Below are 12,601 nucleotides of genomic sequence, written 5' to 3' on the forward strand. Positions count from 1 at the left end.
ACAGTGCCTTCAGGGGAGAGAGACACAGGGTGTGGCCTCTCCGAGGCTAGCCGTCCGTCACGGGGTTTCCAGGCCAGCAGCCCCACAAAAGGGAACAGCCCCTGCCTGGGAGCTGGCTCTCGTTTCCTCAGGGCTGGGGCTGGGGTGGGCAGCAGGCTTCTGCAGACATTTCTGCCGCGCCTGAGGCCCCATTTTACCCATGAGCTCTGTCTCTCTGGCCTGAACCCCCCTTTGACCCAGTATCAGCCCATATGCACTGAGGATTTGCAATGTGCCTGTCCCAAGAATACACCGCTGGACCACACAGATTCTAATGCTGTGCTTGCAAATCTCACATTAGCCAAAACAAACAAAACCGCATCATCACCTCCAAAAACAAGTGGGGGGGGCCCAGTGTATTAGTTTCCTGTTGCTGCCATAACAAATAACCAGGTGCTACTGGGTTAAAGCAACACAGATTTCTCACCTTTCCCTTCTGGAGGTCAGAAAGTGTTTCCTTGTCTTTCCAGCTTCCCACGCTGTCCCGATGCCGTGCCTCATCGAACTTTTCCGTCTTCAACGCCAGCAGTCACATCACTCTGTCCACTGCTCCCCTTGTCACATCTCTTCAGCTCTGTCCCCTTGCCTCCCTCTTTCAATCCAAGGACTTTGTGATGACATTGAGCCCACCTGGCTCACCCGGGATCATGTTCCATCTCAACATCTTGAACATAATCACAGCTGCAAAGTCCCTTGTGCCACGTGAGGTGACAGTCACAGGTGCTGAAGACTAAGGGGTGCACATCTTTAGAAGGTCATTGTTCTGCCTGCCTCCTGCCCTGAGGGACTCCTTTAGCCACATCTCACCTAGACCACTTCTGTTTGGTGACGGGGCCCCGCTGGGCAAGCCCCGTTCAAGGTATGGTCAGTAATCAGCTCCCGTTCCATGATGGGCATCTCATGTCTCATGGTGACTTGGCCAAGACCGTCTCCAGTGGGGCCCGGTAACAACCCAGACGCTGTTTCACAAAGGAGACTAGTTCTCCAGGGAAATGCACAAGGCGGCTCCAAAAGAGTAAATGTCTGTGTTTTAATTCATCTGCAGCTCCCCCGAAGACTCTATAAGGACCTCATCTGCTGCAGATGTTTCAGACACAATCAAATCTCCTGGGTCCAACAGCCCAGGCAGCCCGCACCTGTTGCCAAGACTTCTTTTGTTCTGGGTCCCACCCAAAGCAATCAACCCCTCAGGGCACTCATATGTGGGTGCAGGTGACGCACCCAAGGAGGGATATGTTGTGTCCAAATTCCAAGGAAGGTCCACCAGGAATTGGGTTTGTTCCCCGTATGCAAGAGGCTCAGATGGAGCACTGAGTCGTCACCACAGATGGGAGAGCTCAACATGCCTCAGACAACTGGACTCCTTCGCCACTCTCCGGAACCCATCAGGCTCACGAGGGGGTGGATAACTTCCTATTTCGCACGTCCAGTCCTCACGGCGTGTAATGGTCTGCCCAGTGGAGGGGCGATCGTGGTCCCTGCAGCCTTGTTTGGAGGTCTGGAGAGTCCATCTCTCCCAAAGGAGTCACGATCGGGTGTGTTGTTGGCCCTGACACCCAGAAGTCGACTGACCTTGTAGCCTTTAGAGACAGACCCAGAGGAAATGAATTTTCCCCAGATGAACAGCTGCACGGCGGGAGATGTGCGGGGATTTTTCTGACAATGAAGCCTCAGCCGGAGCAGGAGCGGAAATCGAAATGGTCGCCTGATGCACAAGGTTCCTCAAGGTTCCTCAAGGTTCATTTGTCGCACGGGGGTGTGGACAGAACTATGGTCCCTGTGTCTTCCAGGTCCTCGGCGGTGGCAGGAGCCTGTGCAGTCCTTCGAGCAGGGGAGGGCGTCCCCAGCGCCTTCCACCGGCCTCCCGTCTGTGGTATCTCTTGCTCCACAACTCAGTTGTCGACGGAGGACGTCTGAACCGCCGGAGACTTCCAGAGCTGGGGAAGCAGCTGCAGGGGGCAGCGGCGGGGAGGTGGGGGCAGGGACCCAGGCCATCTCCGTTCATCACCAGCCTCATCTCTTTAAGCCTCCGCTCGTCAGTGGTCTGGGGGTTTCCAGAAGCGATTGAATACCGAACACAGTGCCAAGGTCAACCATGAACGTGTGAGTAGGAGAAAATCCACAGGAGCCAACGGGTCCCTATTTCACCAATAACGAAGGTGGTGACATTGTTTTTAAATGCTGGGAGACACAATGCCCGGAGAGTGGAGAGCCCGCACACAGAGAATGGTGACCCCCTCCGTTCTCAGCTCCCAACGCGCTTTCCAGAACGTGAACGTGCTTGAGGCCCAGCTCACGGATCTTTCTCTTCTCTGGAGACACAGGCTCTTGGGGGGAAAAAAGCCTCCACATCTCCCGTTATCCCGCTAAGGAGATTCTGCTCTGAGGTTTCCCCTTTCACAGCAGGTATCATATCTGAATCTGCCTCTCTCGGGGAAGGCCCGTTCCCACCTCACCTTGACCTCTCCTGGCCGCTCCCCACCCCGCCCAAGGGCTCCCCTTCACCTGCAGATCCCAGCATGATCTCGCCCCGTGCCCAGGACCTTCAAGGGAGTGACCGGCTTGGCATTTCAAACCGATTGTATGCCACCCACACAGTCAATGCCTCTCCCTGCCTCTCGATAAATAATTGCCCATGATGGGGTAAGGGCTATATTGCACAGTTTGTTGTAATGATTTTGTGGCAAAAGAAGTTAAGCAGGTAAGGGTGAGGTGTCCCGTGCGATGGTAGGCCACGCCTGCTCCTTGCTGGCCGCCAGCCCTTCTCACACTGCACTCCCCTCCTCAGCGACAGTAGAAGAACATTTACACGGCAAATACGTACATTTAGAGATTGACAATTGCTTCATTGATCACCAGCGCTTAACTTCAGAATATTTACTAAGGAATAATAGATTGCTAGCACCCCAATGAGAAGACTAATGGGGCGATGCACTATTAACTGTCAGACATTGATTACTGATTATTTTGTTACCAAGACTTAATTTTAAAATATTTATGAATAAATAATAAATCAGTAATGCACCAATAAGAAGACCGATTAACGTGGATTTCGAAGTGGAATCCAAGGCCTATTCTAAAGTCCAAAATGATGATAATAAAAATATGATTCACTTTTCCTCCCCACGGCACGAGGGTGGTGAGTTTTGGAGTGAGGGCGATTTTCCTGCCCCACCCACGCTGCTCGGGGGAGGCGCGGGCGGAGCCTGGAGGCCGGGCTTGCTGAGAGCATGTCGCAGGCAGGCGTCCGTCACCCTGCAGCCCACGTTCCAACGCCGATCTTTAAAGGGAAGCGAAACAGCTATTTCGCCACATGTCAGTCTGTTGTGGTCCCAAAGATGTGCGACTTCTTTTTTCAGAGCACAAGTTCTGCCTTTCGTAACTCCCCAGTTCTGTATTCTACACAGAATACACCATTGTCCTAACGCACCACGGAGTGGATGCGGGGTTCAGAACCCGATGAACGGTCCCCGCCCAAGGCTCTGCCTCTCCCCACACTGCAGTCACTGGTGTTCGTCTCCAAATCCTCCCAGGTCGCATCCGGATTAACGAAGCTTAAAGAAAGTGCACGGCCCGGCCGGCGTGGCCCAGAGGTTGAGCGTCGACCTGGGATCCAGGAGATCGGGGTTCGATTCCTGGTCAGGACACATGCCCGGGGTGTGGGCTCGATCAATGACTCTCTCATCATTGATGTTTCTATATATCTCTCTCCCCCTCCTTTCCTCTCTCTGAAATCAATAAAGAGATATAAAAAAAAAAAGATCTGGCTCCTGTTCCAAGAGAGGAGAGGGAGGATCGAGGTCAATTACGTAGATCTGGGAGACTGACGGGATGGTAGAAGCCAAGAGCATTTCTCTCGTCGCGTCTCCTTCCTCCCCTCCTCCCCCCTCTCTTCTTCCACCCCACGCCTTCCAGACATACACACGGATCACTTATGTCCATTGTGGGTGCTTCTTTCTCCTTCCTCGGCGGGAGTAGAGTCATCAATCCCCCCCCTTTACGCCCCCACTGGCCTTCTCATATCGTAACCTAATACCGGAACCACTGGAAAGCCTCAAGGATTCCCTGAGATGGTGACATCCGCCAGAGAGCTCTCTTGGATTTAGAGATTTTGCTCCCCCTTTACGGATTTAAGATGCGGATTTCCCAATTCCCAGCAGGACTCCTAAGGAGGCGGGAGCCGCTATAATTGGCTTTGCTCCGGACACACCCTCCAGGCTCTCGGTCTCTGCGTAACCGCCTTTCAGGGCTTTGACTTCGGACAGGATCCTGGATCGTGGCAGCACGTCCGTCGCGACTTGTTAGCTGAGAGGACTCCACCATGGTAGAAACATCAAAGCACCCCTTTCGCTCAAATCTGAACTTGAGGCAGCGAAGGGTGCTCTTCACCTTTGAACGTGGGCGTTTCCCACTGAGCCCTGCCTACGGGACTGTCGGCCTCGCCCTGCACCTCCAAGGCCCTTATTTTCAGCCTCCCCTTGCTAACTCCAGTTTCAATTCTCATCACTCCCGTCTTTATCCCACACACTGACGCTCAACTAAATGTTTAGGTTTCTCCGCCTTGGCATGATTGCATTAATCTTCATTTTGGCATATATTGCGTCCATTACCATTCTCCATCTACCAGGAAAACCCTACCTATCTGCCTGTGTTTTATCGGAGTCTTTTCAATATTTATAAAACCGAAGGATATCCTGTTTTATTCTGCATTTTTAAAAAGAGTGTCTGCAACAAATGCCAGGTGATTTCACTTATATGTGGAATCTTTAAAAAAAAATCACAACAAAATAAACAAACAAGCGGAACAGAAGCAGACTCATAGATCAGAGGATATTTTGACGGTTGCCTGATGGGAGGGGGGTTAGGGAGGATTTGCGAAAAAAGTGAAGGGATTAAGTACAAACTGGTAGTTACGAAATAGTCATGGGAATGTACACTACAGCATACGGAATATGGTCATTAATGCTGTAATAACTATGTATGGTGTCAGATGGGTGCTAGATTTATCAGGGTGCTCATGTTTTAAGTTATATAAATGTCTAATCCCTGGGTTGCACACCTAAAACTAGTGTTGTACATCAACTGTAATTAAAATTTAAAATATTTAAAAGTAAAAAGAGTTTTGAACTTGTAAGGGAGATGAGAGAGTTTTACTTTTTCTCCAAGATAAGGCAGGGTTCGAATTTAATTCTAGCACAGGGAGAAGGAAATATTGGAGATTGTGTCACCCACTATTTTAAGAAAAGCTCAATATTTAATGGCAGAGTTAAAGTATAGTGATAATATTGATGATGATGATGATGTTATCATGATGATAGTAATAGGGATGGTGATAACGGTGATGATGATGGTGATGATGGTGATGATGGTGATGATGGTGATGGTGATGGTGATGATGGTGATGATGGTGATGATGGTGATGATGATGATGGTGGTGATGGTGGTGATGGTGATGATGGTGATGGTGATGATGGTGATGGTGATGATGGTGATGGTGGTGATGGTGATGATGGTGATGGTGATGATGGTGGTGATGATGATGATGGTGATGGTGATGATGGTGATGATGGTGATGGTGATGATGGTGATGGTGATGATGGTGATGGTGGTGATGGTGGTGATGATGGTGATGATGGTGATGGTGATGATGGTGATGATGATGTTTATGATTTAGTGATGATGGTGATGGTGATGATGATACTAATATATATTGAGCAAAATTCATAAACCATCCTCTACTCTCTGTAAGTCTGGGGTCAGAAAACTAAGGCCAATAGGACAAATCTGCTTCCTCATCCATTTTTTACAAATAAAGTTTTATTGAAGCACAATGATGTCCACTTACATGTTGCCCACAGTTTATTTCACACTACAATGGTAGAACGGAGTAGTTAGTCCAGAGATCCTAAGGCCCACAAAGCCAAAAACATTTACTGGATGGCCCTTTACAGAAAAAGTTGCTAACCCCTGCTCTAAGTGGCTCAGATACGTTGCCCATTTATAGCTCCCAGCAAACAAACAACAGCAGCAACAAACAAACATGTGTTTATCATCTTAGAATTCACAATCTCATTTCATTGGGACCACAGCCCTGAAGGAGCCATCATCACATCACTACCAGTTACACAGGAAGTCAAGAGAGACTGTGGGCAGTCACTTGCATGCAGGAGAGTGTGGATGCCAAGTGCTGATGTGGTGGGAGGAGCCACTCAGAAAGCACCAGGCGAAGAGAAAGGAGCCCACAGAATCCAGACAGGGTCCTGGGGTAGTGTTGCCAGCTTCACCTTCCAGGCTGGAGGTGAATTTCAGTCCATTGATTTAGTTACTCAACCACATTTCCTGAGCCTCTGCACTTAGAGCTAAAGGCATGGAGCAACTCACACCAGGGAATGTAGACGTTATAAAGAAGATATTTGCGATGCAGTGTAGGAACAGAGTTGAGACAGGAGTGGAGTGATGAACGTAATCTCTCCATGTGGACGCAGCATTGTGCCATTGACATGGGGAATAAGAGATGCCAAGCATCGGGAGCTAGCAAGGCAAGGACACTGTTCATGGTGGAGGAGCCTCCCCCAAGGAACATCCCCAGCCCCTGTCACTGTCTCCAGCACTAACAACAGTTTCATTCCCTGTAGGTCCTCAGGGCAGAATTCACACAGCCTGTGGCTCCGACTCTCAGAACCTTGCCATCACAACCTTGCCTGTGTGGTGTGGCTCTCAGGTTCTGTTACAGATCCTGAGGAATGTGTGTGCTCCGTCTTCACTTTGCCCCTGGGGCCTTCTCTCCCTGTGCCACGCCTGAAACACAAACACCCCCAGCACTGCCAGGATCAATCCAGACAGAGCCATGCTGATGAGATTCTCCACGGTGTATTCTGGGAGCTGGGGACCTGGGGACAATGGGAGAAAGAGGTCATGGAGGGTGGAGCAGGTCACACTCAAAACAGCACCCAGAGCTCGGCTGGTGTGGCTCGACAGTTGAGCATCGACCTAGGATCCAGGAGATCGCGGTTCAATTCCCTGTCAGGGCGCATGCCCGGATTGCAGGCTCGATCCCCGGCAGGGGGTGCGCAGGAGGCAGCCGATCAATGACTCATGACTGATGTTTCTCTCTCTCTCTCCCTCTCCTTTCCACTCTCTGAAATCAATAAAAACATATTTTTTTAAAAAAAAAGCAAAAAACAGCTCCCAGAGCAAATATTTGGACCCCCGTCCATTGAACTCCCCAGTCCCCAAGCTGAACAGATTTGGTTACTTACCACTTGTGGAATTTGGGGTCTGCACTGACGGGGTGATAGTAACAGGAACCCCTGAGAATCAGAAAATCAGAGAGAATGAGGAGCGGAAAGCCTCTCTGCCCAGCATCGACTCAAGGATCTAACTTGTTATATCCCCCCGCTCACCCGCGTTTTTATCTACTCTCACGACCATACCTTGTACAGCTATGGGTGAGGTGGCGACCCTCGTGTCTCTGATTTCCTCACAGTTAGACTTAGTTTTTGGATCTTAAAAACATAAAGGGTTCTGCCACGCCCCATGCCACAAGCTGAGAGTGAACATGTTCAAAAACTCTTGAAGTCTGGCTTTTTCTTGATCGCTTACCAGTCCGGAGCACTAGCCCAAGCCAAACTTAATCTCCTGAAAATCAGAGCCCCGAGTTCACCCTCAGGCGAGAGTCCTGGATCTGTGGATGAGAGGCTGGTGCCCAGGGGTTGCTGAGGGTCAGAAACAAATAGGAGCGGACACCTAGGGCTACATCAGTCTTTGCCCAACCTCAGCCTGTTCCCTCGACTCCTGAGTCTGCAGTGAGAACCTTCAACTGATTTTCTTTTGTTATTTCATGTATTCATTCATTCACTCTCCAAAAGGTTACAGGCTATCTAGATAGTTTTATGTATGTATGTATATACAAAGACGTGTATTATGGGTATTATGTGTGTATCTTTACATATGCAATATTACATGTTTATATATAAATATGTAAATAATACATGTATAATATACATATATGTATACAATATACATATATTATATAATACAGAAAGACAGGGTCAGGGCCCCTCACCTGAGACCAGGAGCTCCAGGGGCTCACTGGGCTGGGACAGCAGGTGGGGGTTGGTGCTGACTGAGCTGTAGCACCTGTAGGTGCCCCCGTGGGCTGAGGTGACAGGACTCATGGGGAACTCTGCCTGGGACGGCTGAGCTACGTGCTTTGATCTAAGACTTGGGGGGGATCAGCTGCCCCTCCTTGGACAGAAGGAAAGTGTCCCTCGGGCTCTGTGACCGACACAGCAGGGTCACGTTGTCTCCTGAGGCCACCCTGGGGCCTGGCTGCACCGAGAGGGCGGGTCTGTCAGGCAGGTGCCCTGGAGAGAGGGAGGGAGGGTGAGGGCCGCCTGCCCACCTTGCTCTGACCTGACAGTCCCCAGGCCTCCCTCTGAGGACCCTCCTCTCTGTCTGTCTCTCTTTTCTCTGAGTCTCCTCCTCTCCCCTTCCAACTCTTGTCTCTCTCTGTCTCTCCCTCCCTGGGCCCTGCACTTTCATTCTGACCTCACCACCTGAGAGCCCCCAGCTGGGCCTGTGCAGAGGCTGGGTTCCTGACTGAACCCGTTGACTTCTCACCTGTCCTGGCCCCCGTGTCTCACTGTCTCTCTCTGTGTCTCTGGCCCAGGAGCCCCTGTGCTCCCTTCACCCTACCCTCTCACAAGGGCTCCCCTCCCAGCAAAGATGCCTATAACCTGCCTGGTGCCTCATTCCATGGATGGGACAGTAATGAGACTTACCTGAGACCAGGAGCTCCAGGGGGTCACTGGGGTGTGACCACACCTGGGGTTTGTTCCTGTAATAGCCACAGCATCTGAACCTCCACCTGTGGCTGGGGGTCACAGGGCCCACAGGGAACAGGGCCTGGGACTGCCCCTTGGGCTGTGGTTGTAAATCCAGGGTCCACAAGAACCTATGATCTCTTTCCTTAGTCAGAATGAACCTGTCAAATCCCTGCCATGAGCCACACTGGAGGGTCACATACCCTCCTGAGGTCACCACAGGGCTGGGCAGGGCTGAGAGGCTGGGTTTGCTGTAGGCTCCTAGGAGAGGAGGGGGCAGCGAGTTAGATGGGGTCACACCTCCCTCACGTCCCCCAGGCCTGGGCTGTGGGAGGGGGACACCCTGAGAGCAGACCCCCTTCCTGAGGGCAGAGCCTGAGGCTGGGACCCTTGAGTGTCCTCTCACCTGTCACCACCAGCTCCAGGGGGTCACTGGGCTCTGACCAGCCATTGGGGCTGAGATAGTAACAGCGATATCTCCCTGCACAATGCTGGGTCATGTATGCGATGGGGAACTTGGCCTTGTCCCCGGGCATCTGTAGGCATTTTCTGTCCCAGGCCACTGGGCTTCTCTCTTTATCCAGACAAAGCTCCGTGACCTCCTGGGTTGCCTGACACCAGATGGTCACAGGGCTTCCCCTTGAGATCACAGAACCTGGCTCAGCCCAGAGGGTGGGTTTGGGGAGGGTCCCTGGAAGGAAACCAGAGGCAGGGTCAGAAGACATTCCTCACCCGCAGTTCCTAGCTCTCAGCCCCAAACTCCCAGATGCCCCCCCCCATTAACCTCGATCTATCACTCTCCATCTCCAGCTGCCTAGGGTGTGTGGCCCAGTGTGCCCAGTGAGGAGTGGGACCTGGGACACCTGGGGACAGACTCACCTGCCTGCACTGGGGTCCTCAGGCCCACACTCAGCCCTGGAAGAGAGTCCCTGTGAGAGATCTGCCCTCATCCTGAGCAGAGCCCCCTCCCGCGAGCCTCCTGAGTCCTGCGGTTTCCTGACACAGCAGGGCTCCCCTCCCCCTCCTCTCATCTCACCGAGGCAGAGCAGGGCTGTGATGGTGGGGGTCATGGTGTCCCCTCTCTCTGGTCCTGACTGTGCAGATGGAGGGGACCACAGTGCCTTCAGGGGAGAGAGACACAGGGTGTGGCCTCTCCGAGGCTAGCCGTCCGTCACGGGGTTTCCAGGCCAGCAGCCCCACAAAAGGGAACAGCCCCTGCCTGGGAGCTGGCTCTCGTTTCCTCAGGGCTGGGGCTGGGGTGGGCAGCAGGCTTCTGCAGACATTTCTGCCGCGCCTGAGGCCCCATTTTACCCATGAGCTCTGTCTCTCTGGCCTGAACCCCCCTTTGACCCAGTATCAGCCCATATGCACTGAGGATTTGCAATGTGCCTGTCCCAAGAATACACCGCTGGACCACACAGATTCTAATGCTGTGCTTGCAAATCTCACATTAGCCAAAACAAACAAAACCGCATCATCACCTCCAAAAACAAGTGAGAGAGAGAGAGAGAGAGACATTACTGTGAGAAAGAAACAGGGATCTGCTGTCTCCTGTTCGTGCCCCAACTCCCAACTGTGGGTCAAACCCTCATCCTGGTTCTGTGCCTTGACTGGGAATCGGACCCATGATGCTTCAGTGTACGATGCTCGACCAACTGAGCCACACCAGCCAGGGCAACATGGATGAAATTTGAAAACATTATCCTAAGTGATCGAAGCCAGTAATAAAAGCCCACATGTTGTATGGTTTAGCTTCTCCAAAATGTCAGGAATAGGCAAATCTACAGAGATAGAAAGATTCGTGGTTGCCTATGAACGAACAAAAAACCTAACAGGATTTGTGGCTAATGGCTATGCAGTTTCCTTCTGGCATAATGAAACTATTCTAAAACTGACTGTGGTGATACCATACAGCTCTGCAAATATAGTTTTAAAAAACAAAACAAAACAAAAAACACACCTTGGATTCTACACCTTGAAATGGGAGAATTGCACGGCATGTGAATTATGCCTAAACAAAATGCGAAGGAAATTAAAAGATATTAAGCACAGGTTTACAGCAAGTATGCGCAGAGAATGTACAGTCACGTAAACAGACGCTCAGGTCATTCATAACAAGAGACATTCCAGTGAAAGCCACACGGAGAAAACTGCTGTCTACCACGTTGGAGCATTTCCAGTTGTGACCATAAATGCTACCAGAGAGGATGTGGGGAGGCAGCCACTCAGGTCACACGTGGCAGGAAGGAGCAAAAATGGAAGGGTGCTTATTTTGTCCCATCCACTAGATTATGTAATTAGTCAACTCTCTCTCTCTAGTAATCTACCTTGAAGACATACATATGGCCACAAAGACAAAGCAACATCTACGCAGTGTTTGTGACAGAAGCTCGATTTTTGAGACACCACAGGAGGTGATGTAAGAGAAATGGCAGCCTGAGAGATTCCCTTGGTGTCTCCCCTAGAAGTTGCAGCAGTCTTTACAGTCATATCTCAACAAAGGATTCCCCGCTCAACGCACAGACACGCCTGAGAGGTCTGCACGTTGAAACATCTAAAGGTGGGCAGGTGGATCAAATAGGGAGTGGGGCTGATATGAGCCAGAAATGCAGCCCAGCAGCTGGGAGGTCGCCTGGGGCTCAGCCCAGAGAGGGCAGGAACCTGGTTGTCGCTGATACCCCCAGTCTCTTGCAGCAATAGCTATGGTTGAGCCCAGAAAGCAGTTGTGGTTTTCTGTTGGGTGATCTCCAATTCAAACAGTGAAACAAAGCCACAAAGCCTGGGTGCCTCCCCTTATAAGACCTCCCAGAGATCACCTCCCTTTGGCCTCGATGTGGGATTGTGGACCACATTAACTGTGCAACTGAGAACATGCCCAAGACCTAATACTACATACCCACATTCTTCCCTGAGAAAATGGTACACTCTGTGACCAGAACACAGGGAGAACCCCACCATTACCAAGTGTAAAATAACACAGAACCTAGAGGGATCCACCCCCACCCCAATGCATCACTGCTACACAACCACAGAGGTCATGGGAGACAGCGCTGGGATCTCACAGAGCTTTAAAAAAAGAAGAAGAAAAAAAGGTTATTCAGCGCCACTTACTGGAAAGTCATAGAAAGACCTCTTCCTGTTAATCTGCTAGAGAAGTGCAATCTACATATTGATGCCTAGACAGAGAAGAAATCCATCAAATGCCCTGAGTAACCGAGGTAGTGAGGCAGCTCAAAAATGAAAAATCTCCAGAAAACAAACTTAAAGACATGGAAATATGTGACATAATGATAGATAATTCAAGACTGCAGTTCTGAAAATACTCAACAAGATGCGAGGAAATACAAACAGGCAATATAGCGGGCTCAGAAAACAACTTAACAAACAAAATGAGTACTTCACTAAAGAGATGGGAACTTTAAAAAAGAACCAAACAGCAATCCTGGAGATGAAGAACTCAGTGAAAGAGATGAAGCATGAACTAGTGAGCGTAGGAAAGAGCAAACCAAATGGAGGAGAGGAGCAATGATATCGAAGATAGAAATCTAGAAATGATGCAGAGGGAAGAAGAAAGAGACTTGAGCATTAAAAAAATGAAAGAGCCCTACAAGAACTATCTGACTCCATCAGAAAGAGTAATAAAAGAATAATAGTCACACCAGAAGAAGAAGAGAGGGAGAAGGGAACAGAGAGTGTGGGGAGCCGCTGTGGCCCCAGGCACGGAGGAGCTGCCTGGG

The 12,601-nt window shown here is 50.6% G+C and overlaps 1 protein-coding gene across 2 annotated transcripts; it reads right to left on the reverse strand.

Annotated features, from left to right (window-relative positions):
* Nucleotides 1–5,844: 5,844 nt before the first annotated feature.
* On the reverse strand, nucleotides 5,845–10,087 carry LOC308548552 (leukocyte immunoglobulin-like receptor subfamily B member 4). 2 transcript variants are annotated; one of them, XM_081120191.1, is made up of 6 exons: nucleotides 9,901–10,087; nucleotides 9,744–9,779; nucleotides 9,271–9,555; nucleotides 9,068–9,125; nucleotides 7,299–7,349; nucleotides 5,845–6,929 (listed from the first exon to the last, which is right to left on the reverse strand). In XM_081120191.1, exons 1-6 carry the CDS (start codon nucleotides 9,932–9,934, stop codon nucleotides 6,800–6,802), a joined length of 594 nt encoding a protein of 197 aa, XP_080976317.1. In that variant the 5' UTR covers nucleotides 9,935–10,087; the 3' UTR covers nucleotides 5,845–6,799. The 2 variants fall into 2 exon arrangements, with proteins under 2 accessions (XP_080976317.1, XP_080976318.1); XM_081120192.1 differs by having other exon boundaries at nucleotides 5,886–6,837.
* Between the last annotated feature and the right edge of the window lie 2,514 nt (nucleotides 10,088–12,601).

Source organism: Miniopterus schreibersii (genome assembly GCF_964146895.1).
Source record: "Miniopterus schreibersii genome assembly, chromosome: 18".
NCBI lineage: Eukaryota > Metazoa > Chordata > Mammalia > Chiroptera > Miniopteridae > Miniopterus > Miniopterus schreibersii.